The sequence below is a fragment of the Pholis gunnellus genome, assembly GCF_910591455.1.
Source record: "Pholis gunnellus genome assembly, chromosome: 14".
Taxonomy (NCBI): domain Eukaryota; kingdom Metazoa; phylum Chordata; class Actinopteri; order Perciformes; family Pholidae; genus Pholis; species Pholis gunnellus.
Window position 1 is genome coordinate 399,526 of NC_136541.1, and position 27,193 is coordinate 426,718.

The window sequence follows — 27,193 nt, forward strand, 5'->3', positions numbered from 1 at the left end:
AATAACACGTTAACTTGCCCAGCACTAATATATATATACTGTTTCTAACTTATCTCCATGTGAGTTCTCTGGTTTATTGCAGCTGTATGAACCCAAAATAATCAGATTTCACTCTGATTTGATTCTAATAAACAGATTCAAATGAAGCAGAATTAACTTCATAATGATGAAGATTTGTCAAAAGTCTGAATTCATGTTTTGTTCGTTCTTCCTGTAAAACGACGAGCTTTTAAAAGCTTGTTTTCTGGATGGAGTCGTTCTGTCGGTGCTGAATCTGTTTGTCTGTTTGTTGTGTTGAACGTTTGCTTCACATTGAGTGTGATGTCATCATGACATCATGCTCATGAAGCTCATCAGACAAACAGCTTCTTAAACTTCCTGTTTGAATTGTATTGATGCTTTTGTGTGTTTGATACGTTTTAATATAAATACTGTGTTAGTGGTTTGTACCAGTTGTGTCCTCAAACAAAACACACGATGAGTCCTCTGAAGCTCTCAGAAGGTTCAGATGTTACAAAGACGTTTGAAGAGAAATCTCTTTGATCTGCTGCAACAGATCAAGAAGTGTGACTCTGACTGAACTTTTACTTTTGATTTGTTCTGTTGGAAGATAGAATATTTACATGTGAGATACAAAAATATTTCATTCTGTGCAGGACTAAATATTAAAACTATAAAGAACAAAAGATAGTCCTTGTAGTTTTTACACTTATTTATAGTTTAGAAGAACATGTTTTTGTCATTTTATAAATTTAAAGTGAAAAGTTCAAATCAAATCATCTCATTTATTTGTACAAAATATTAATTTGATGTCATTTGTTAATCCTGAAGATGTTTTTGACAGTCTGACCGTAGTTGTCGGGCGATTGATGACGTAATCGTAGGGAGATTGATGACGTAATCGTAGGGAGATTGATGATGTAATCGTAGGGAGATTAGGGAGATTGATGACGTAATCGTAGAGAGATTGATGAAGTAATCGTAGGGAGATTGATGACGTAATCGTAGGGCGATTGATGACGTAATCGTAGGGCGATTGAAGACGTAATCGTAGGGAGATTGATGACGTAATCGTAGGGAGATTGATGACGTAATCGTAGGGAGATTGATGACGTAATCGTAGAGAGATTGATGAAGTAATCGTAGGGCGATTGATGACGTAATCGTAGGGCGATTGATGACGTAATCGTAGGGAGATTGATGACGTAATCGTAGGGCGATTGATGACGTAATCGTAGGGCGATTGATGACGTAATCGTAGAGCGATTGATGACGTAATCGTAGGGAGATTGATGAAGTAATCGTAGAGAGATTGATGAAGTAATCGTAGGGCGATTGATGACGTAATCGTAGGGCGATTGATGAAGTAATCGTAGGGAGATTGATGACGTAATCGTAGGGAGATTGATGATGTAATCGTAGGGCGATTGATGACGTAATCGTAGGGCGATTGATGACGTAATCGTAGGGAGATTGATGACGTAATCGTAGGGAGATTGATGACGTAATCGTAGGGAGATTGATGACGTAATCGTAGGGAGATTGATGACGTAATCGTAGAGAGATTGATGAAGTAATCGTAGGGCGATTGATGACGTAATCGTAGGGCGATTGATGAAGTAATCGTAGGGAGATTGATGACGTAATCGTAGGGAGATTGATGATGTAATCGTAGGGCGATTGATGACGTAATCGTAGGGCGATTGATGATGTAATCGTAGGGCGATTGATGATGTAATCGTAGGGAGATTGATGACGTAATCGTAGGGAGATTGATGACGTAATCGTAGGGAGATTGATGACGTAATCGTAGGGCGATTGATGATGTCATCGTAGGGCAAATTATGACTTAATCGTATACAATATATACAACGCCAAGATCAGGCCAACAGCAGGGATCCTCGATATAAACAGGTTAATGCAAGGATTGGCTTTAATGTGTCAATCGGCAGAGTTCCAAGGATCATTTTTGGTAAAAACTGGGTAAAACTGTCTTTTATACTTTCAAAAAATAAAAAAACCACTTTGGTTTTTCACCTCTTTAAATCCTCGTGATCAGGGTGCAGCAACCCTCACACACACACACACACACACACACACACACACACACACACACACACACACACACCCTCCTGTGGGACTCTGGTGATTTTCAGTCCATTAATCAAAGCAGTTGTTGTTGCGGGAGGCGAAGCGGTTTTTCACCGTCACAAGGTCACTTCTCATGTTTTCATGAAGTCGCTTCATGAGTCAGCAGCTTCTGCAGAAGTGGACGTTATCATGGTGACGTCTTTCGTTGGTTTGTGGACGTTTTGAAGCCTCCAATTCGTACACGTCTCTGGTGTCGACCTGTCAATCACTGTGTAGCCCCGCCCCTAAAGCATCCCCTGCTTTATGGTCTGTGTGACTCTAAATGGACCATCATTTACTAAATGAACATCATGCTGTAATGAAGAAGACTTGAAACTAGAGATTGAGACCATAAACTCATGTTTACAATGTTTACTGAGGTAATAAATCAAGAGAGAAGTAGAGTCATTTTCTCATAGACTTCTATACAACCAGAGGAGTCGCCCCCTGGTGGACACTAGAGAGAATGCAGCTTTAACACATGAAGCTTTGAAGAACTTTAAAGAACCGGAGGTTTGACTTCTGGATTTAACTCAGTGAGCCGACGATAACACACGTTCTTACTTTAACATATTGACAGATTCAAACATGTTGGAGTGACGTTGTGACTCAGGGATTCATTATCAGAACAAACAGGAGCGTGTTTGGTTATCAGCAAATATGAAAAACTAAATGATTGACATCAATAGAATCATTAATGTCAGTAAGATTATTAACGGGCTCCACCCTGAGAACATGGACCAATAACCAACCATAATAAAGTCTCATAATTAACATTCACTCACAACGTCAGCAGTCTGAGACACTGAAGGTTTGATATCAGCTGTTATAACAGAGCTTATTACGTTCTAATACTAATGATCTAGTCAAGTAATATCTAAACTAACAACAACTACTATACAATTACGAGGCTACTATCTAAAATCAACAAACTATTTGTGGTGAGAGTGTGTGTGTGTGTGTGTGTGTGTGTGTGTGTGTGTGTGTGTGTTAGTAAAGAAGGAGGAAATAAAGGGGGGGGGGCTCAAAACAAGGCAGATCCTCAGCGCAGCAGTAAAACACAGAAACCTGTCTGGAGAACTTCGTCCGTGGTTCTGGTCTTTGAACTGAACTTCACTCACAGTGATGATCTAACAGTATAAAATACAACAGTCATTTATAAACGGCGCTAACGGAACTCAGCGGTCTGTCAACAAACACAACAACACGTTATAACAATACAGTAAACTTAAACTAAACGCACAAGATAGCAAACACACGATGACCTAACTCTGCCCAGACACAAGTCTCTTACTGTGAGGCCACTTCTTATTGGTCGATGTGGTTCTTCCAGGTTCTTGATGAAACTCGGGATCTGGAGCTTCAAGCTGCGCGCTGATAAACTCTCCAGAGAGTTTTCTTCGGAAATGAAGGGAATTCTTCCTCCTTATGACCGGCAAAATGTCGACGTTAACGGGGAGAGAACGGGGCATAGAAGTTATCCGTTCTGTCCTTCAGGATCCAAAAACAAAACAGTCTGTAGTCCGTCCAGCGAAGTTAAGACTATGACCTCGGGTTTTCTTCAAAAACAATGGTTGTTCACCTCCTTACATGCAAATCATATCGCGTGGGACGGCAAAGAGCTGGAGGTGACGCAGAGTTTTATAGCTTCAGGGACAGAAACCCGTGGGGTGTCTGTGGCTCTCGTCCAATGAGACACCAGTGTTGAGTTTGGATGAAAAGTCACACTTAAGTGCGACTTAGCGTCTCCTGGAGCATGGTGTTGTCTTACACTCAAATCAGGCTTTGGACTGCTCCTACAGTTGTGTAGGTCAAACTCTTTCTTTGTTCAGAGCACATGGTCCCAACACCACACTGTAGTGTTTGAGTGAGAATGTCCTCTGCAGGCTCCCGTAGTCGTCCTGCACTGTACTTACACAGTGAGAATGTCCTCTGCAGGCTCCCGTAGTCGTCCTGCACTGTACTTACACAGTGAGAATGTCCTCTGCAGGCTCCCGTAGTCGTCCTGTACTGTACTTACACAGTGAGAATGTCCTCTGCAGGCTCCCGTAGTCGTCCTGCACTGTACTTACAGTGACTGAGGCACAACGAGCCTCGGGGGAAACGCTCTCATATAACATTCATCAGCAGTCTTTGAAGGATATAAATACCTGAAGTCTCTGGGGTCACATGATCCTCCGTCAGCTGACCAGGCTGAACTTCTTACAGGCTTCACTTATTTATGTTTAATTTTACACCTGAATCATCTGCTCGTCACACATGCTCGAGTTACACCTGTAGTTTAAAATGAGGAGGGTAAAATAATCCATGTGTGTTCTGTAAAGGAGAGTACTTCTATCCTTCACTCTGTGGTAGTAGTACTAGAAGTAACAGTAGTAGTACTAGAAGTAACAGTAGTAGTACTAGAAGTAGTAGTGCAATTAGGTTGACTCTCATTTCTCTGTTACCACAAGTCTGTGAAAATGATTCCCTCCTAGGAGAGAGCTTAGGCCTAGGATGGAGCCTAGGAGAGAGCTTAGGCCTAGGATGGAGCCTAGGAGAGAGCTTAGGCCTAGGATGGAGCCTAGGAGAGAGTTTAGGCCTAGGATGGAGCCTAGGAGAGAGCTTAGGCCTAGGATGGAGCCTAGGAGAGAGCTTAGGCCTAGGATGGAGCCTAGGAGAGAGCTTAGGCCTAGGATGGAGCCTAGGAGAGAGCTTAGGCCTAGGATGGAGCCTAGGAGAGAGCTTAGGCCTAGGATGGAGCCTAGGAGAGAGCTTAGGCCTAGGATGGAGCCTAGGAGAGAGCTTAGGTCTAGGATGGAGCCTAGGAGAGAGCTTAGGTCTAGGATGGAGCCTAGGAGAGAGCTTAGGCCTAGGATGGAGCCTAGGAGAGAGCTTAGGCCTAGGATGGAGCCTAGGAGAGAGCTTAGGCCTAGGATGGAGCCTAGGAGAGAGCTTAGGCCTAGGATGGAGCCTAGGAGAGTTTAGGAGAGAAGCTAACGGTGTTTGCTGAGCTGTAGCAGTAGTAGTAGTAGTACTGAAGTAGTTGTAGTAGTACTGCAGTAGTTGTAGTAGTACTGAAGTAGTTGTAGTAGTACTGCAGTAGTTGTAGTAGTACTGAAGTAGTTGTAGTAGTACTGCAGTAGTTGTAGTAGTACTGCAGTAGTTGTAGTAGTACTGCAGTAGTTGTAGTAGTACTGAAGTAGTTGTAGTAGTACTGCAGTAGTTGTAGTAGTACTGCAGTAGTTGTAGTAGTACTGCAGTAGCAGTATAACAGTCAGTGTAACTGTGAGGATGCTAACATGTTTGCTGAGCTGTAGCAGTGAGCTCAGCTCTGCTGGGACTCTGATGGAGAACTGTTTACTCAGCACAACACAAGGTTATTTTTAGACACACACACACACACACACACACACACACACACACACACACACACACACACACACAGCTGGGCGACCGAGACAGTGAGGAAGCTAAGAAAGAGAGTTTCCTTCACACATCCTGTACTGTACTATAGAGTACTTATAGAGTACAGTGATAGTGTAGTATAGAGTACTTATAGAGTACAGTGATAGTGTACTATAGAGTACTTATAGAGTACAGTGATAGTGTACTATAGAGTACTTATAGAGTACAGTGATAGTGTACTATAGAGTACTTATAGAGTACAGTGATAGTGTACTATAGAGTACTTATAGAGTACAGTGATAGTGTACTATAGAGTACTTATAGAGTACAGTGATAGTGTACTATAGAGTACTTATAGAGTACAGTGATAGTGTACTATAGAGTACTTATAGAGTACAGTGATACCGGAGAACACCCTGACATCACAGCAGCCCGGTGACAAGTGAACCAGGAAGTAGACATGCGAGTACTCCTCAGTTACTCTTTAGTGGTACTCTTACAGTGTACTGTACTTCATGTCATCCGTGATTGAGGACCGTATTGATTGGTTATGGATCCTGAGGAGGAGCAGGTCCACTCAGGATCCTGGTTCTGCTCTCATCCTCCATCAGGACCGATGTGAGCCGGTCTAATAATAAAACTGGATCATGTTTTATTGATGAACCTGCTGAGTTCACTGAGGAAGGTTTACTCCACCAGCTCGTCTTCCTCTGCCGACAGACACACGTCACCGCTTACACAACTTTAGATATGTATATATAGTGTATATATACTACAGTATATATAGTGTATATATACTACAGTATATATAGTGTATATATACTGTAGTATATATAGTGTATATATACTACAGTATATATACACTATATATACTGTATATATACTACAGTATATATACAGTATATATATATATACAGTATATATACAGTATATATACTGTATATATACTGTATATATATATATACAGTATATATACAGTATATATAGTGTATATATACTACAGTATATATACACTATATATACTGTATATATACTACAGTATATATACAGTATATATATATATACAGTATATATACTACAGTAGATCGTTTCCTTCATGGCTGATCAATATATCAGTTTAAATTGTACGCTGTGATTTGAGACGAGACGTCGTGTTACGATGCTGCTTCACTTTTAGCATCTTTATCTTTTCATCCTGAATAATATTTGTTACCTCACAAAGTGTTTCTGCTGAACAGACTTTTCACTGAGTAACTTCAGGCAGCGTCTGTTCTTTCCTGTGAATGTAGAATGAAATGGAGTGAGACTTGTGTTGTAGTGTGTGTGTGTGTGTGTGTGTGAATGTGCATCGTATATAGTTGTTTGTATTAAAATGTATTTTAATATTGTAATCCTGCCAACAGTCTTCATTTTACTAAATGTATCAGTAATCTGATTACTTCTATTTCTTTCTCGTGTCCTGGTTACGTAACAGCGTTCCATGTTTTCCGTCCAGGTCGTGATTTCCCTCAAAGAACCTCAGAGGTTCTAACATAAACAGAACTATTAAAACGTCTCTTTCTTTGATCGTTTGCGGTTCATGAATCTGTATTTGTGATGCTTCTTCGTAGCTTCGTGTTCCGTCAGAATGTCTCATGAAGACAGAACTCGTGAGTGAACGAGAGGTTTGAGTGTGACGGCTGTGAGACGCCGTCTGACTGAAGGAACCTGTCGATCTGCCTGTTGTAGGGGAAAGGGCAAAGGGTCGTTGCCATGGTGCTGAAGGAGCTTCCTGCTAAAAAGTCCTCCTCAGAAGGAAACCCCCTCATCACCGTGACAACCAAGGTTGGCATGATGACCTCGCTTGTTTTGTTATTTTGATTTTTAACTTTTTTTGCTTGTTTGCCTGTAGCGTCATGTTAAGTTTCATTATGAGTCAAACTGTGAACGTCTCCTTATTTTAAAGGGTTAAAGAGGACGCGCTCAGGCACATGTGTGATTTGTGATATTAGAAAAAGAATTTGAAATATTTGGCAAATAAAATAGAAAATTGAATTGAGTGAAACTTTATTCAGTGGACGAAGACTTTGTGAAGCCTCAAAGAAAAGTTCTACTTTATTGTAAGAAATCTACACTGAAGCACTTCTCTGTCACCTGTAGGATATCTAACACATACTTCTAAAGAAATGATCATTTCATCACACATCTTATTCATGTATTTTGAATTTGTATCTTTACTTTTTTATTCCACCTTTTTATTCTCTTATTGTTTCTCATTGATCAGCTGAAGTCAGAATGTCAACGGACACTTTTCCTACTTGTAAGTGAAGCATGAAGTGAGATGTGAGTCCGGGTGTCTTTTAGTGGATATTGGTGCTCTTTCACAGGATTAAAGTCAAACATATTCACGTTGACATGTGGACGTACTCAACTGTGTGGATTAGTGTGACAAAAAGGAGGGAAGTTAAAGTAGTTTGAAGGACGAGCGTCATGAAGGTGTTTTATGTTGTTCAGAGTATAAAAGGCTGCATTTAAACAGGAATATTGGCTTTTTCAGAATAAGGGAAATACTGGAATATAAGTATCCGTAAAGACACTTTCTGACATTTTGGGACTTGAATAGTGTAGAAAAGGTTCCTGCAGGCTTTTGACCCGTAGACCCGAGTCTCTCCTCAAAGACATTCATGGTGTTGCACCTGTTTGAGTTGTTCTGTCATTTTCTGAGTCAAACCTGCAGGTTTTTACCTCAATTTAAATCTGGTAATTTAACGTGTTAGACCTAACCGGTGTCTAACCGGTGTCTAACTGGTGTCTAACTAGTGTATAACTAGTGTCTAACTGGTGTCTAACTAGTGTATAACTAGTGTCTAACTGGTGTCTAACTAGTGTCTAACTAGTGTCTAACTGGTGTCTAACTAGTGTCTAACTAGTGTATAACTGGTGTCTAACTGGTGTCTAAATGGTGTCTAACTGGCGTCTAACTAGTGTATAACTGGTGTATAACTAGTGTATAACTGGTGTCTAACTAGTGTATAACTGCTGTCTAAATGGTGTCTAAATGGTGTCTAACTGGTGTCTAACTAGTGTATAACTGGTGTATAACTGGTGTCTAACTAGTGTCTAACTAGTGTATAACTGGTGTATAACTGGTGTATAACTGGTGTATAACTAGTGTCTAACTAGTGTATAACTGGTGTATAACTGGTGTATAACTGGTGTATAACTAGTGTCTAACTAGTGTCTAACTAGTGTATAACTGGTGTCTAACTAGTGTCTAACTGGTGTCTAACTAGTGTCTAAATAGTGTCTAACTGGTGTATAACTAGTGTCTAACTGGTGTCTAACTAGCGTCTAACTAGTGTATAACTGCTGTCTAAATGATGTCTAAATGGTGTCTAACTGGTGTCTAACTAGTGTATAACTGGTGTCTAACTAGTGTATAACTAGTGTATAACTGCTGTCTAAATGGTGTCTAACTGGTGTCTAACTAGTGTCTAACTAGTGTATAACTGGTGTCTAACTAGTGTCTAACTAGTGTATAACTGGTGTCTAACTAGTGTATAACTGGTGTCTAACTGGTGTCTAACTAGTGTCTAACTAGTGTATAACTGGTGTCTAACTAGTGTCTAACTAGTGTATAACTGGTGTCTAACTAGTGTCTAACTGGTGTCTAAATGGTGTCTAAATGGTGTCTAAATGGTGTATAACTAGTGTATAACTGGTGTCTAAATGGTGTCTAAATGGTGTCTAACTGGTGTATAACTGGTGTATAACTGGTGTCTAAATGGTGTCTAACTGGTGTATAACTGGTGTATAACTGGTGTCTAAATGGTGTCTAAATGGTGTCTAAATGGTGTCTAACTAGTGTATAACTAGTGTCTAACTGGTGTATAACTGGTGTCTAAATGGTGTCTAACTGGTGTATAACTGGTGTATAACTGGTGTCTAACTGGTGTATAACTGGTGTCTAACTAGTGTATAATTGGTGTATAACTAGTGTCTAAATAGTGTAACTAGTGTATAACTGGTGTCTAGTGTATAACTGGTGTCTAAATGGTGTCTAACTGGTGTATAACTGGTGTATAACTGGTGTATAACTAGTGTCTAACTAGTGTCTAACTAGTGTATAACTGGTGTCTAACTAGTGTCTAACTGGTGTCTAACTAGTGTCTAAATAGTGTCTAACTAGTGTATAACTGGTGTCTAACTAGTGTATAACTAGTGTATAACTGGTGTCTAAATGGTGTCTAACTGGTGTCTAACTGGTGTATAACTAGTGTATAACTGGTGTCTAACTAGTGTCTAAATAGTGTCTAACTAGTGTATAACTGGTGTATAACTGGTGTCTAACTGGTGTCTAACTAGTGTCTAACTAGTGTCTAACTGGTGTATAACTGGTGTCTAACTAGTGTATAACTAGTGTATAACTGGTGTCTAACTAGTGTATAACTGGTGTCTAACTAGTGTATAACTGGTGTCTAACTAGTGTCTAAATAGTGTCTAACTGGTGTCTAACTGGTGTATAACTGGTGTCTAACTGGTGTTTAACTAGTGTCTAACTAGTGTCTAACTGGTGTCTAACTAGTGTCTAACTAGTGTATAACTGGTGTATAACTAGTGTATAACTGGTGTATAACTGGTGTATAACTGGTGTCTAACTGGTGTCTAACTGGTGTCTAACTGGTGTATAACTGGTGTATAACTGGTGTATAACTAGTGTATAACTGGTGTATAACTGGTGTATAACTGGTGTATAACTGGTGTATAACTAGTGTCTAACTGGTGTATAACTGGTGTATAACTAGTGACTAAATAGTGTATAACTGGTGTATAACTAGTGTCTAACTGGTGTATAACTGGTGTATAACTAGTGTATAACTGGTGTATAACTGGTGTATAACTGGTGTCTAACTGGTGTCTAACTAGTGTCTAACTGGTGCTTGTGGTCCCCAGCTGGTCCGGGAGCAGCAGGAGAGTCGACCCCTGCTGAGTCCCTCCATCGATGACTTCCTGTCAGAGAGCCGGAGCGACGCCCCTTCCACTCGACCGCTCACATCCAATACAGCAGGTAGACTCCTGCTAATCCCCCCCCCCCCTCCCCCCCGTCTCACCTGTCCTCCTCAGGCCTGCTCAGCTCTGTGTTTAGCTCCCCCTCCTCTCCTTTGCTCTTCTTCTAAGAACCTATTTCAGTCTTTGTCACCCTATTTTATTCTTCCCCTGACCTCCTCTCTTGTTCTTCTTCTTCTCTCTCTAACTTTGCGTCCTTGGCTGTCGTCCTTCCTCCTCTGTGACCATCTGTCACCTGCGACTCAGCAGGTACACCTCCCGTTCATGAACGCCTGTGACCTCCGTCCTCCCGTCTGCTCCGTCCTCCTCCTCACATTCATTAAGAGTCTAAAACAGAATCTCTGTGTTTCTGTTTTCATACAAACTGACGACAGCTGAAATGTTTTCTGTTCAAACTGTAAGCGTGTTTCAGAGTGTGATGGTGACGAGTCGAGGTTAACAGAATATTCAGGAGATCAGAGACAAACACAAGTATGAAATATTCATATACATTAAGATAAAAGACGGAGACATAAATATGTGGACAGCTGAACATTGCTGCTATGTGCGGCTCAGGAGGAAGAGCGGCTCGTCCACTATCAGAAGATCGGCGGTTCAATCCTCGACTCCTTGTGCAGTCAGTTAGTTAGTTAGTTAGTCAGTCAGTCAGTTAGTTATTCAGTTAGTTAGTCAGTCAGTCAGTTAGTTAGTTATTCAGTTAGTTAGTCAGTCAGTCAGTTAGTTAGTTATTCAGTTAGTTAGTCAGTTAGTTAGTCAGTCAGTTAGTTAGTCAGTTAGTTAGTTAGTTAGTTAGTCAGTTAGTTATTCAGTTAGTTATTCAGTTAGTTAGTCAGTTAGTTAGTTAGTCAGTTAGTTAGTCAGTTAGTTAGTCAGTTAGTTAGTCAGTTAGTCAGTTAGTCAGTCAGTTAGTTAGTTATTCAGTTAGTTAGTCAGTCAGTCAGTTAGTTATTCAGTTAGTTAGTCAGTCAGTCAGTTAGTTAGTTATTCAGTCAGTCAGTCAGTTAGTTAGTTATTCAGTTAGTTAGTCAGTCAGTTAGTTATTCAGTTAGTTAGTCAGTTAGTTAGTTATTCAGTTAGTTAGTCAGTCAGTTAGTTATTCAGTTAGTTAGTCAGTTAGTTAGTTATTCAGTTAGTTAGTCAGTTAGTTAGTTAGTCAGTTAGTTAGTCAGTTAGTTAGTTAGTCAGTCTTATTCAGTTAGTCAGTCAGTTAGTTAGTTATTCAGTTAGTTAGTCAGTTAGTTAGTTAGTCAGTCTTATTCAGTTAGTCAGTCAGTTAGTTAGTTATTCAGTTAGTTAGTCAGTTAGTTAGTTAGTCAGTTAGTTAGTCAGTCTTATTCAGTTAGTCAGTCAGTTAGTTAGTTATTCAGTTAGTTAGTCAGTTAGTTAGTTAGTCAGTTAGTTAGTCAGTTAGTTAGTTAGTCAGTCTTATTCAGTTAGTCAGTCAGTTAGTTAGTTATTCAGTTAGTTAGTCAGTCAGTTAGTTATTCAGTTAGTTCGTCAGTTAGTTAGTTATTCAGTTAGTTAGTCAGTTAGTTAGTTAGTCAGTTAGTTAGTCAGTTAGTTAGTTAGTCAGTCTTATTCAGTTAGTCAGTCAGTTAGTTAGTTATTCAGTCAGTCAGTCAGTCAGTCAGTCAGTCAGTTAGTCAGTTAGTTAGTCAGTTAGTCAGTCAGTTAGTTAGTTATTCAGTTAGTTAGTCAGTCAGTCAGTTAGTTATTCAGTTAGTTAGTCAGTCAGTCAGTCAGTTAGTTAGTTATTCAGTCAGTCAGTCAGTTAGTTAGTTATTCAGTTAGTTAGTCAGTCAGTTAGTTATTCAGTTAGTTAGTCAGTTAGTTAGTTAGTTATTCAGTTAGTTAGTCAGTCAGTTAGTTATTCAGTTAGTTAGTCAGTTAGTTAGTCAGTTAGTTAGTTATTCAGTTAGTTAGTCAGTTAGTTAGTTAGTCAGTTAGTTAGTCAGTTAGTTAGTTAGTCAGTCTTATTCAGTTAGTCAGTCAGTTAGTTAGTTATTCAGTTAGTTAGTCAGTCAGTCAGTCAGTCAGTCAGTCAGTCAGTCAGTCAGTCAGTCAGTCAGTCAGTCAGTCAGTCAGTCAGTCAGTCAGTTAGTTAGTTAGTTAGTTAGTTAGTCAGTTAGTTATTCAGTTAGTTAGTCAGTTAGTTAGTTAGTTAGTTAGTTAGTTAGTTAGTCAGTCTTATTCAGTTAGTCAGTCAGTTAGTTAGTTATTCAGTTAGTTAGTCAGTTAGTTAGTTAGTTAGTCAGTCAGTCAGTCAGTCAGTCAGTCAGTCAGTCAGTCAGTCAGTCAGTCAGTCAGTCAGTCAGTCAGTCAGTCAGTTAGTTAGTTAGTTAGTTAGTTAGTTAGTTATTCAGTTAGTTAGTTAGTTAGTTAGTTAGTTAGTTAGTTAGTTAGTTAGTTAGTTAGTCAGTTAGTTAGTTATTCAGTTAGTTAGTCAGTCAGTTAGTTATTCAGTTAGTTAGTCAGTTAGTTAGTCAGTTAGTTAGTTATTCAGTTAGTTAGTCAGTTAGTTAGTTAGTCAGTTAGTTAGTCAGTTAGTTAGTTAGTCAGTCTTATTCAGTTAGTCAGTCAGTTAGTTAGTTATTCAGTTAGTTAGTCAGTTAGTTAGTTAGTCAGTCAGTCAGTCAGTCAGTCAGTCAGTCAGTCAGTCAGTCAGTCAGTCAGTCAGTCAGTCAGTCAGTCAGTCAGTCAGTCAGTCAGTTAGTTAGTTAGTTAGTCAGTTAGTTATTCAGTTAGTTAGTCAGTTAGTTAGTTAGTTAGTTAGTTAGTTAGTTAGTTAGTCAGTCTTATTCAGTTAGTCAGTCAGTTAGTTAGTTATTCAGTTAGTTAGTCAGTTAGTTAGTTAGTTAGTCAGTCAGTCAGTCAGTCAGTCAGTCAGTCAGTCAGTCAGTCAGTCAGTCAGTCAGTCAGTCAGTTAGTTAGTTAGTTAGTTAGTTAGTTAGTTATTCAGTTAGTTAGTTAGTTAGTTAGTTAGTTAGTTAGTTAGTCAGTTAGTTAGTTAGTTAGTTAGTTAGTTAGTCAGTTAGTCAGATAGTTAGTTAGATTCCATTTTAAATAACATTTTCTCAAATCTGGGTTTTCTGGCTAAATAAAGAATTCAGAATATCTTGGATCACTTGTCTTATTAGCTCCGACACACCAAACTGTTCATTTCCTGTAAATCCAACCTGTTGGACTGAAGTCTGACCCGTTAACCCTCCATCCTGTCGTGCTGTAGTTCTGTCCACAGCTCTGGACCTCGTGGACCTCAGTGAGCCGGCGGACAGCACCGGGGGCAGTAATGGTGGCGTTAGTGGTGTTAGTGGCAGCAGCAGTAACAAGGACCAGAGGAGGAGTCCTCTGAGGAGGAAGGGCAGCTCCAGGAGCCCTCGGCGCCGGACAAGACCGGATGAGACGGAGCTGATCCAGGTGGAGGTGGAACACCTGCCCGCCAGCCCCAGAACACCTGAAAGGATCTCCCTGGACTCAGGTACTGCAGACTAAACCACCACACAGGAAGTTGATGTGACGACAGATATTTAGTGATGTTACACGGGCTGCTTCTTCATGAGTCAGCAAGTTTAAACATCATCTATTATGTCAGCTATAGAAAGTTTTCAAATGCTCTCACAGAATATCCAGCTTTGTTACTAGCTATATATACATATATATGAATATATATGTGTATTCTATTTTTAATTATTATGTTGAAAGTGCCTTGCTCACTGGCAGCGGTGGAGGAAGTCTTCAGACTACGTTGATGCAGCGCGTGGGAGAAGTTTAGAGAAACAAAAGCAACACAAGCTAACAGATGCTACAGAGACAAGCTAACAGATGCTACAGAGACAAGCTAACAGATGCTACAAAGACAAGCTAACAGATGCTACAGAGACAAGCTAACAGATGCTACAAAGACAAGCTAACAGATGCTACAGAGACAAGCTAACAGATGCTACAGAGACAAGCTAACAGATGCTACAAAGACAAGCTAACAGATGCTACAGAGACAAGCTAACAGATGCTACAAAGACAAGCTAACAGATGCTACAGAGACAAGCTAACAGATGCTACAAAGACAAGCTAACAGATGCTACAGAGAACTGGAGACAAACTGTGGGAGAACTTGGGGCGATTGAACGCCAGACGAGCTGCAGCTTTCTGGACGAGCTCCAGAGGTCTGATGGCCGACGCCGGGGCTCCGACAAGTAGAGAGCTGCAGTAGACCAGGAGGGAGATGACCAGAGCCTGGATGAGGACCTGCTCCGTCTCCTCAGTGAGGAAGAGGAGAATCCTCCTGATGTTGTAGAGCAGGAATCTGCAGGAGCGTGTAACCGATGAGATGTTTGCTGAGAACGACAGCTGGTCGTCCAGGGTCACACCCAGGTTCCTCGCAGTCTGAGTTGGCGTCACCACGGTATCGTCCATGGTGATGGACAGGTCTCGGTGCGGACAGCCCTTCACCAGGAGGAACAGTAGCTCGGTTTGGTCCAGGTTGAGCTTGAGGTGGTGTGTCATCATCCACTTCAAGATGTCAGCCAAGCACACAGCGATGCGTACCTCCACTTGAGTTCAGAGAGGAGAGAGGAGAGGAGGAGAGAGGAGAGGAGGAGAGGAGAGGAGGAGAGAGGAGAGGAGAGAGGAGAGAGGAGAGGAGAGAGGAGAGGAGAGGAGAGGAGGAGAGAGGAGAGGAGGGGCTTTAAAAATATATATAGTTAAATATTTATGAGATGAGGAGGGTTCCAATATTAGAACTACTGAAACACTTTACCAACATCATCATCATCATCATCATCATCATCATCATCATCATCATCATCATCATCATCATCACAGTAACAGACTCCAGATCAGTTTGTTGTTCATTTAGCTAAAAGCTCTGAACTCAGTCAGCTGTGAGTAAAAGCTTTTATTGTGATGAGAACTGAACTTCCTGTTTCAGCTCAAACAAAAGTCTCATTGATTCATAAACATTCATGTGATCCTGAGACAAATGTTTCCATCTACAGCTGCAATGATTTATTAATTAGTTGTTAACTATTTTAATATTCCGTTAATCGGTTTGAGTCATTTTTTAAGAAAATAAAAGCCCAAATCATCTGATTGAAAACTTAAATGTCTCAATGATCTGGTTTCTTTCTTCTTCTTTGAGTTGTGAACAAAACGAGACTTCAGACGACGACCGATCCACGTTTTCTCACATTCTATAAAAACAACCAAATTGGATCCAGTCTAGGATCCAGTGAAGGATCCAGTGAAGGATCTGGTCTAGGATCTAGTCTAGGATCTAGTGAAGGATCTGGTCTAGGATCTAGTCTAGGATCTAGTGAAGGATCTGGTCTAGGATCTAGTCTAGGATCTAGTCTAGGATCCAGTCTAGGATCCAGTCATAGAACATAATCTTTAGCTGCAGCCTCCAGGTTTTTGTGTCTTCTTAAAAAACAAACTTCAGTTTAAACTACGGTGACATCATCATCATGTTACCTTCATCACAATGATGTCATCCCGTGTGTTCTCAGTCAGTCTGTCGTCTCCTCTGGACAAGTGGGACGAGGTGAACCTGGACGTGGAGGACGGAGGACTCAGGAGGAGACACGAGAAGAGATGCACCTCCCAGCACTCCTCCAGTGAACTGCTGTGGTAAATAAAGTATTATTCACATTATTCATAGGTCCATACACGTTATATCATGTTCCTGTTGTTCCTTTATTGTTTAACAATATTATCAGATATCATCATAACCTGTTTAACATGTGACTCATGAACTGACCTGCGTTTTACTTTCATTTCACTACTTTTACTTGAGAACAATACAGTATTTTCAGAATGTAGTGAGCCTGAAGGGGGCGCTAACGCAGCTCTCACCTCAGCTGATACCTGGTCTCTTCTGGTCTCTTCTGGTCTCTTCTGGTCTCTTCTGGTCTCTTCTGGTCTCTTCAGGTCTGCAGAGTTTAAAACGGATCCTCTAACAAAGAACTCCTTCGACATCCACAGCTTCGATGACCTGGACTTCACGTCTTCACCACAGGTCAGCTGCTGGTATTTATACTGTAGTACTTCATCCTGACAGAAAGTACTTCATCCTGACAGTATTTATACTGTAGTACTTCATCCTGACAGAAAGTACTTCATCCTGACAGTATTTATACTGTAGTACTTCATCCTGACAGAAAGTACTTCATCCTGACAGTATTTATACTGTAGTACTTCATCCTGACAGAAAGTACTTCATCCTGACAGTATTTATACTGTAGTACTTCATCCTGACAGAAAGTAAAATATAAAAGAACAAGCTGAACCAAATACAGTGAGTAGTTCAGGGAGCGTGGGATAACAGATCGTTACCTGCAGATACTTCAGCGGTTACTGTCTCTTTAAATATGACTTTGAAGACCTTTAAAGTTTTCTGGTGTTTTGTCTTTACTGACCTCTGTGTGTGTGTGTGTGTGTGTGTGTCTGTGTGTGTGTGTGTGTGTGTGTCTGTGTCTGTGTGTGTGTGTGTCTGTGTGTGTGTGCGTGTGTTTCTGTGTGTGTGTGTGTGTGTGTGTGTGTGTGTGTGTGTGTGTGTGTGTCTGTGTCTGTGTCTGTGTGTGTTTCTGTGTGTGTGTGTGTGTGTGTGTGTGTGTGTGTCTGTGTGTGTGTGTTTTCAGGACTGTGCTGCTTCCAGTCAGCGCAGACGGACTCGTTCCCTTCTGACCAGAAACGAGTCTCTTGAGGACGAGTTTGTCAGAGCGAAAGCTGCTGTGGAGGTAAAATACACAGAGTGACAAAATGTCCTTTCTTTCAGAACATAATTCTCTCTACAAAAGTCATAAATCTGTAGAACACGTCCAGCTTGGTCCTTTAAAGCTGCAGCAGCTCTCACTGTTAAATATCAGATATCAGCTGATCTTCAGAAACCTGATCTCAGGTCTGTTCTTATCGTCATCTGAGAACTCTGACTCAGCAAACATTCAGATAGATGAGGCTGCACTCAGACCAGCAGACTCAGGGTCAGTTTTCATATCCGACACTGAAGAAATATATATTTCTATATATATGATCAGACCACACAGCTGGTTCAGGAGGTTCAGGCGGTTCAGGAGGTTCAGGCGGTTCAGGAGGTTCAGGAGGTTCAGGCGGTTCAGGAGGTTCAGGAGGTTCAGGAGGTTGAGGAGGTTCAGTAGGTTCAGGAGGTTCAGGAGGTTCAGGAGGTTCAGGAGGTTGAGGAGGTTGAGGAGGTTCAGGAGGTTCAGGAGGTTCAGGAGGTTCAGGAGGTTGAGGAGGTTCAGGAGGTTGAGGAGGTTCAGGAGGTTCAGGCGGTTCAGGAGGTTGAGGAGGTTCAGGCGGTTCAGGAGGTTCAGTAGGTTCAGGAGGTTGAGGAGGTTCAGGAGGTTCAGGCGGTTGAGGAGGTTCAGGAGGTTGAGGAGGTTCAGGCGGTTCAGGAGGTTCAGTAGGTTCAGGAGGTTCAGGAGGTTGAGGAGGTTCAGGCGGTTCAGGAGGTTCAGGAGGTTCAGGAGGTTGAGGAGGTTCAGGCGATTCAGGAGGTTCAGGCGGTTCAGGAGGTTGAGGAGGTTCAGGAGGTTCAGGCGGTTCAGGAGGTTGAGGAGGTTCAGGAGGTTCAGGCGGTTCAGGAGGTTCAGGAGGTTCAGGAGGTTGAGGAGGTTCAGGAGGTTCAGGAGGTTGAGGAGGGTTCAGGCGGTTCAGGAGGTTCAGGAGGTTCAGGCGGTTCAGGTTGGGTGATTGTGGTTTACATAATGGTTTGATCCAGTCTGGAGGAGGTGAAGTGAAATAACAGCTCAGTTATTAAAGTGATTAAAGTAGAGATCAATTTGAGACTCTGGTGTCGAAGCGTTCCTGCTCTTCATCCCGTCAGTTCGGCTCAGTGAACCAATCACAGCGTCTCGTCTGATTAAAAGCATTTCCTCATCGACACTTTGTGGATTTAGCTGCAGGTATTTCAATCCAGAGGTCACCGCTGACGGATTAACAGCACACGGTTTTCTATGTGACCTCATGACTAAAGTTTCAAAATAAAGTTGTGTATTTTGTATTTATCCAGCAGTAAAGTTATGTTTTATTAATAATCTTGATGTTCCTTTAACCAGGAACCCAGCAGGCTCCAGGATTAGCTCTATTAGTTATACTGTAACATTAAAAATATAACTAAAAACTACGAGTCCCAGGGTGCATTTCACTAACAAACAGCTAATCACATAGCTTCATGTTCTGTTGAAGAAAACTACTTTAAACAGACTTTAAACATTCACTTCCATTCATGTGGAGTTTAAAGATGTGGCTCTTAGTCGAGGATCTAGTCTAGGATCCAGTCTAGGATCCAGTGTAGGATCCAGTCTAGGATCTAGTCTAGGATCTAGTCTAGGATCCAGTGTAGGATCTAGTCTAGGATCTAGTCTAGGATCCAGTCTAGGATCCAGTCTATGCTCTAGTCTAGGATCTAGTCTAGGATCCAGTCTAGGATCCAGTCTATGCTCTAGTCTAGGATCTAGTCTAGGATCTAGTCTAGGATCCAGTCTCAGATCCAGTCTCAGATCCAGTCTATGCTCTAGTGTAGGATCCAGTCTAGGATCCAGTCTAGGATCCAGTCTATGCTCTAGTCTAGGATCTAGTCTAGGATCCAGTCTAGGATCCAGTCTATGCTCTAGTCTAGGATCTAGTCTAGGATCCAGTGTAGGATCCAGTCTATGCTCTAGTCTAGGATCTAGTCTAGGATCCAGTCTAGGATCCAGTTTATGCTCTAGTCTAGGATCCAGTGTAGAATCCAGTGTAGGATCCAGTCTAGGATCCAGTCTATGCTCTAGTCTAGGATCCAGTCTAGGATCCAGTGTAGGACCTAGTCTAGGATCCAGTCTCAGATCCAGTCTATGCTCCAGTCTATGATCTAGTCTAGGATCCAGTCTATGCTCTAGTCTAGGATCCAGTCTATGATCTAGTCTAGGATCCAGTCTAGGATCCAGTGTAGGATCCAGTGTAGGATCTAGTCTAGGATCTAGTCTAGGATCTAGTCTAGGATCTAGTCTAGGACCTTGTGTCCGTGGTGAGACTCTGAACTGTTGTGGTCTTTCAGTCGGACACAGAGTTCTGGGACAAGATGCAGGCCGAGTGGGAGGAACTGGCTCGGAGGAACTGGCTGGAGGATTCTGAGGGTCAGGGTCCGGTCCCGCCCGCCGTCACACCTGTGGAGAAGGTACGTCCAGAACCTGCTCCACAGACCTGGTCCCTGTAACCTTTCACCCCTCGACACCTTTAAACATGAAGTTATATTTCTTTCTGCAGCTGTTATGAGTTCCTGTAAATTCATGTTTGTTTGTGATAGTGGTGATATTAACATCTTATTTACATAAATATACATAAATATATATAAATATACATAAATATATAAATATATATAAATATATATAAATATATATAACTATACATAAATATATATAAATATACATAAATATATATAAATATATATAAATATATATAAATATACATAAATATATATAAATATATATAAATATATATAAATATGCATAAATATACATAAATATATATATATAAATATATATAAATATATATAAATATACATAAATATATATAAATATACATAAATATATATAAATATATATAAATATACATAAATATATATAAATATACATAAATATATATAAATATACATAAATATATATAAATATATATAAATATACATAAATATATATAAATATACATAAATATATATAAATATACATAAATATATATAAATGTAATCTGTGGTTCTGTTAGATTGCTGCTGAACCGTTCTTACAGGAGAACAAACTCTTTAGTTCAGTATTTAAATTAATAAACACCAACAAATATGGATTAAAGCAGAATAAATGTGAATTCTGATGATGACGACATGAATCTGTTATTGATGACCACGCCATCAAAACATCCCGTTAACGTTTCACTTCCTGTTTAACTTGCACACTATTTTTGCAGACTGGAGTTATTAATGATGAGAGATTATTACTGATGTTCGTCAGCATTAATCTCTATTTATAATCCTCTGACCTGCATCAGTAATCCGGCAGTAATCCCGCCTCCTCAGGTGTTACATCACCGCGTCAGCACCAGAACAGATGTTCTTCTTCTTCTTCTTCTATATTTAGTTTGTGGATTATTATAATTATCAGTGTTCAGAGAACACATCAGTGTTACTATCTGACCTAAAGATGCCTTTATATTATATAATATAAAGACATATATTATATCATTATACATCTTTTTATGATATAATATAAAAACATCTACTTTACGTGTTTATAATCAGAGATTCAGATTTTATTCGTCTGATTTTAATCAGACGAATAAAATTTAAAATAAAAAACTAATTATTTTAGAATTGATGTCAACATTCAGTTGTTCCAAGAAATACAAGTTTAAAATGTTTAAAATATATATATATAAAAAATAAATGTAATGAAATGGATTCATCACACATTCAAAATGAAAGAGCCCAAAACATTTAATATTAAAAGAATGTGAACCGTTTCAAAATGATTGAAAGGAAAAGATCTGAGAAAGGAAGTACTACTGCAGTAAAGGTACTAATACTACAACTAAGTACTAATACTAGAGTGTAGTAACAAGTTAAAGTCCTGCTTTCAAAATGTTACTGAAGTATACATTTACGTTATTTAAAAATAAATCATTTAAATGAATTTACATGAATATGTATCTATGTGTGTATGTCATTAATATGTTTATATTCTAATATAATATATATTATATATTATAATACTGGACATTTTATGAACGTTTTCTTTCATAAAATGTTAAAAAGAAAACAAAGAAAAGACAATAAAAGTGTCTCTGTGATGGAACCATGTGACCTCACACGGGTCAGCTGCTCTGATGTGGTCTGATGTGGTCTGATGTGGTTTTGTCTCGTTCAGGTCTACTTCTTCAGCACCAACAACCCGTACAGAGACTGGCCGAGCGCCTTCGCCGAGGGTCAGGAGAAAGCTCGGGAGGGAGACCTGAACGCCGCCGTCCTGCTGCTGGAGGCCGCCATCCTGCAGGACCCGCAGGACTCTGAGGTCTGAGGTCTCGCTGACCGGCAACGATCTATTGACGAGACCGAACTTTAACGTCTCTTCTTTGTGTGTTTTCAGGCATGGCAGGTTTTAGGAACGACTCAGGCCGAGAACGAGAACGAACAGGCCGCCATCGCGGCGCTGCAGAGGTCAGACTTCCTGTTTTACTTTTACGTTTACTTCCCGTTTTACGTTTACTTCCTGAGACCCTGCAGGTAGAGAGAGGTTAGGTCCTTTTATATTTACAATAAAGACTTCAGGGTTTGTTTGATATTCAGACCTTCAGAAACAGAAAAGTAAAGTGGACATTAGCGCCTGAACCTGAAATAGTTAAAGAGAATAAAATACTATTATATTTATATATACGATTAAATAAACTCAGTGTTCAGAAGTTACTTAACTCTTTAACTCTTCGTTGTTTCTCTTATTTGAACGTTTTTGTGCACCGAACCGTCAACATTTTATAAAATAGTCTCACGTCTGAAGTTAAACTGAACTTTAGTGTCTTTTAAAGCAACAATCAAATACGATAAATATATAAATCAATAAATAACATCAGTGAAGAGGTTTTAACTTTAGAACTGCTGTCATACAAACATTATATTAAACTATAACATTGTAGTTTCAATATAGATAGTTAATATATCAATAATCAATATCAATAATCAATATAAATAATCAATATCAATAATCAATATAAATAATCAATATAAATAATCAATATAAATAATCAATATATAAATAATCAATATCAATAATCAATATAAATAATCAATATAAATAATCAATATCAATAATCAATATAAATAATCAATATAAATAATCAATATAAATAATCAATATATAAATAATCAATATAAATAATCAATATCAATAATCAATATAAATAATCAATATAAATAATCAATATCAATAATCAATATAAATAATCAATATCAATAATCAATATAAATAATCAATATAAATAATCAATATAAATAATCAATATATAAATAATCAATATCAATAATCAATATATAAATAATCAATATCAATAATCAATATCAATAATCAATATATAAATAATCAATATCAATAATCAATAATCAATATATAAATAATCAATATATAAATAATCAATATCAATAATCAATATCAATAATCAATATATAAATAATCAATATCAATAATCAATAATCAATATATAAATAATCAATATATAAATAATCAATATCAATAATCAATATAGAAATAATCAATATCAATAATAAATATATAAATAATCAATATCAATAATCAATATATAAATAATCAATATATAAATAATCAATATAGAAATAATCAATATAGAAATAATCAATCATCATAATCAGCTCTGATTATTGCTTCATTATTGTTTTGTTATTGCTTCGTCAAAATTATTATAATTAGATATTTGGCCTATAAATACTGAGTTAATTAAATAAAAAATGTTTTGCTAACCATTGCTAAGCTAACACGTGTCTCACCTGCTGCAGGTGTCTGGAGCTCCGCCCCAACAACCTGCCGGCTCTGATGGCGCTCGCCGTCAGCTTCACTAACAGCGGCGTGCAGCGGGAGGCCTGCGACGCTCTGAGCCGCTGGATCAGCCACAACCCCCGATACAAGCACCTGGTCCTGGACCACAGGAGTCCGCTACGGGGCTCCCCGGCCACGCCTCGCAGGGGCCCCCGCACCTCCACACCGGCCAGGTACGAACACCTGAGGGGACGTTAGATCAGTTTGCTCTAAATACTACATTACCCATAAGTCTCAACTGTCATCCATCAAGAGCTGTGACATCAGCGCTGTGTGTGTGTGTGTGTGTGTGTGTGTGTCTTCAGGGCTGAGCTGCAGGACGTCCTGCTTCTCTTCCAGGATGCGGCTCTGTTGAATCTGGACTGTGTGGATCCAGACCTGCAGACCGGACTCGGGGTCCTCTTCAACCTCAGCTCCGACTTCAACAGAGCGGTGGAGGCTTTCACTGCAGCGCTGTCTGTCAGACCACAGGTGACACACACACACACACACACACACACACACACACACACACACACACACACACACACACACACACTTCGTAGCTGCCTCTCTGGTTACTATGGCCACGTATTGGCAAGCACCTCACGATAAATCACGATACGGTACATATTGCAATACTGCCAATAATGATATAATGTGTTGTAAAAAGTCATAAAAATGTCATAAAAACCTCATAATATAGTCTATAGTCTAAAATGTCAAATAATGTATCACTGATGACATGACTTTGATGATGTCATGACATCGTTAATGTCCTGTGTTCCTCTTCAGGACTACCTGCTGTGGAACCGTCTGGGTGCTACGTTGGCAAACGGAGACCGAAGTGAGGAAGCTGTAGAGGCTTATACCAGAGCTCTGGAGCTGCAGCCGGGATTCATCCGGTCCAGATACAACCTGGGGATCAGCTGCATCAACCTGGGGGCTCACAGGTAAACACATCAGCTGTCTTACCTGAGGCTCACACAGAACACCGGACCAAACGTGGGTTAAAACTCTAGAGAACACCGGACCAAACGTGGGTTAAAACACTAGAGAACACCGGACCAAACGTGGGTTAAAACACTAGAGAACACCGGACCAAACGTGGGTTAAAACACTAGAGAACACCGGACCAAACGTGGGTTAAAACTCTAGAGAACACCGGACCAAACGTGGGTTAAAACACTAGAGAACACCGGACCAAACGTGGGTTAAAACTCTAGAGAACACCGGACCAAACGTGGGTTAAAACTCTAGAGAACATCGGACCAAACGTGGGTTAAAACGCTAGAGAACACCGGACCAAATGTGGGTTAAAACACTAGAGAACACAGGACCAAACGTGGGTTAAAACGCTAGAGAACCCAGGACCAAACGTGGGTTAAAACACTAGAGAACACCGGACCAAACGTGGGTTAAAACGCTAGAGAACACCGGACCAAACGTGGGTTAAAACACTAGAGAACACCGGACCAAACGTGGGTTAAAACACTAGAGAACACAGGACCAAACGTGGGTTAAAACGCTAGAGAACCCAGGACCAAACGTGGGTTAAAACACTAGAGAACACCGGACCAAACGTGGGTTAAAACGCTAGAGAACACCGGACCAAACGTGGGTTAAAACACTAGAGAACACAGGACCAAACGTGGGTTAAAACACTAGAGAACACCGGACCAAACGTGGGTTAAAACACTAGAGAACACCGGACCAAACGTGGGTTAAAACTCTAGAGAACACCGGACCAAACGTGGGTTAAAACACTAGAGAACACCGGACCAAACGTGGGTTAAAACACTAGAGAACACCGGACCAAACGTGGGTTAAAACACTAGAGAACACCGGACCAAACGTGGGTTAAAACACTAGAGAACACCGGACCAAACGTGGGTTAAAACACTAGAGAACACCGGACCAAACGTGGGTTAAAACACTAGAGAACACCGGACCAAACGTGGGTTAAAACACTAGAGAACACCGGACCAAACGTGGGTTAAAACACTAGAGAACACCGGACCAAACGTGGGTTAAAACTCTAGAGAACACCGGACCAAACGTGGGTTAAAACTCTAGAGAACACAGGACCAAACGTGGGTTAAAACACTAGAGAACACCGGACCAAACGTGGGTTAAAACACTAGAGAACACAGGACCAAACGTGGGTTAAAACTCTAGAGAACACAGGACCAAACGTGGGTTAAAACTCTAGAGAACACCGGACCAAACGTGGGTTAAAACTCTAGAGAACACAGGACCAAACGTGGGTTAAAACTCTAGAGAACACCGGACCAAACGTGGGTTAAAACTCTAGAGAACACCGGACCAAACGTGGGTTAAAACTCTAGAGAACACAGGACCAAACGTGGGTTAAAACACTAGAGAACACCGGACCAAACGTGGGTTAAAACACTAGAGAACACAGGACCAAACGTGGGTTAAAACTCTAGAGAACACAGGACCAAACGTGGGTTAAAACTCTAGAGAACACCGGACCAAATGTGGGTTAAAACTCTAGAGAACACCGGACCAAACGTGGGTTAAAACTCTAGAGAACACCGGACCAAACGTGGGTTAAAACTCTAGAGAACACCGGACCAAATGTGGGTTAAAACTCTAGAGAACACCGGACCAAACGTGGGTTAAAACACTAGAGAACACAGGACCAAACGTGTGTTAAAACTCTCGAGAACACCGGACCAAACCAGAGCTGGTCACATCGTACGGTACAACTACTAAATGCTAATTATCTATTGTTGTGTTATGCATTCAGTCTGACTTCCTAGTGTGATTACAGTAGATGTTATGTGGTCCTGGTCTAACCTGGTCCTTGTCCTTTAGGGAGGCGGTCAGTAACTTCCTGACGGCTCTGAACCAGCAGAGGCGGAGTCAGCGCTGCAGCCATCAGCAGATGTCGGCCAACATCTGGGCCGCGCTGCGAATCGCCGTCTCCATGATGGACCGACCCGAGCTGGTCCAGGCCGCCAACGTCGGGGACCTGGACCTGCTCATGAGGGCCTTCGACGTGGGCGATGTCTGATGGTGGACCGGTATCCTGGTTTTGGACTGAACGATGTCTGTGGGGTCAGTTCACAGCGGACCAGAGGAGACACGTCGGATGTGGACCGTCTGGTTTGAAACCAAAGACACGACAACGGCTGCTGGAAAAAGCCTTTTGCAATATAAACAGCACAACCCTTTAGCTTCCTGTAAGGACTCACTATAACTGAGAAATCTCTCTTTAATACACAAACAGGTCTTTTCTATTTGATCATATTTCAATATGAAGCCTCTGTTTCATTTGTTTACCTGTTGTCACCTGTCTGTGGAGGAAAAATCACTGCGGCATTATTTATAATTGTTTTATAATTGAAGGCTTTTATTGTGAAAGAATGTGTTTAGTGAAAGCAATAATCTGTAAACAAAATGCATGTTTGAGGTTTTTCTGTCAGGACTCTTCACACTGACCTCTAATACACAGAGAAACACGTTATTATCACTCTAACGATATTAAATGTAACCAAGTGTCGGCCATCTTTAAAACAAACTGTTTCTTTATTCTTTATTTCTGTTATTAATGACGTCACATCATCGATGATCCGACTCCACATATGATTAGTAATATTTAAAGTATCGTTTGAAATGTTTGAATAGAATACTGAAAAACATGAATAAACTATTTTTTCTATTTAAAAATATGTGAAAGTGTTTAATAAATAACTTATAAAATATGCTTTCAAATTCCTGAAAAGTTCCTGAATTAAATATGAATCTGTCAGTTTAACAGTTTAAATCTTTATTATTTTGTCAAATGCTCTGAACTTTGAAGCTTAATGTTAAAGAGGAACTAAACCCTAAAGAGTGTGTATCCAGAGTGTGTGGATGAAGCTTTAAGTTGTTCAATTTGAATAAATTAGCGGCAAGCTAGCTGGCATCACTATGATCATGTTGTGCTTTTTATATCACCACATGAACAGATGGGACAGAGGTTTACTATTTTTAACTTACTGTTACCCTTTTAGTTATCCTATGCTAATGCTAATCTTTAGCGTGCTGACTGTTGACAT

The 27,193-nt window shown here is 40.1% G+C and overlaps 1 protein-coding gene across 1 annotated transcript in view; it reads left to right on the top strand.

The window, feature by feature from the left end:
• Positions 1 to 27,193, top strand: part of pex5lb (peroxisomal biogenesis factor 5-like b) — a 30,786-nt gene extending 3,593 nt beyond the window's left edge. The window contains exons 2-13 of the mRNA XM_079173327.1: positions 10,450 to 10,564; positions 13,790 to 14,041; positions 16,068 to 16,188; positions 16,489 to 16,576; positions 17,199 to 17,297; positions 19,616 to 19,735; positions 21,471 to 21,614; positions 21,690 to 21,760; positions 23,108 to 23,320; positions 23,453 to 23,618; positions 23,922 to 24,079; positions 25,968 to 27,193. Of these exons, the coding sequence (XP_079029453.1) occupies positions 10,450 to 10,564; positions 13,790 to 14,041; positions 16,068 to 16,188; positions 16,489 to 16,576; positions 17,199 to 17,297; positions 19,616 to 19,735; positions 21,471 to 21,614; positions 21,690 to 21,760; positions 23,108 to 23,320; positions 23,453 to 23,618; positions 23,922 to 24,079; positions 25,968 to 26,166 (1,746 nt within the window). The 3' untranslated portion in view covers positions 26,167 to 27,193. The remainder of the gene's footprint in view (positions 1 to 10,449; positions 10,565 to 13,789; positions 14,042 to 16,067; positions 16,189 to 16,488; positions 16,577 to 17,198; positions 17,298 to 19,615; positions 19,736 to 21,470; positions 21,615 to 21,689; positions 21,761 to 23,107; positions 23,321 to 23,452; positions 23,619 to 23,921; positions 24,080 to 25,967) is intronic.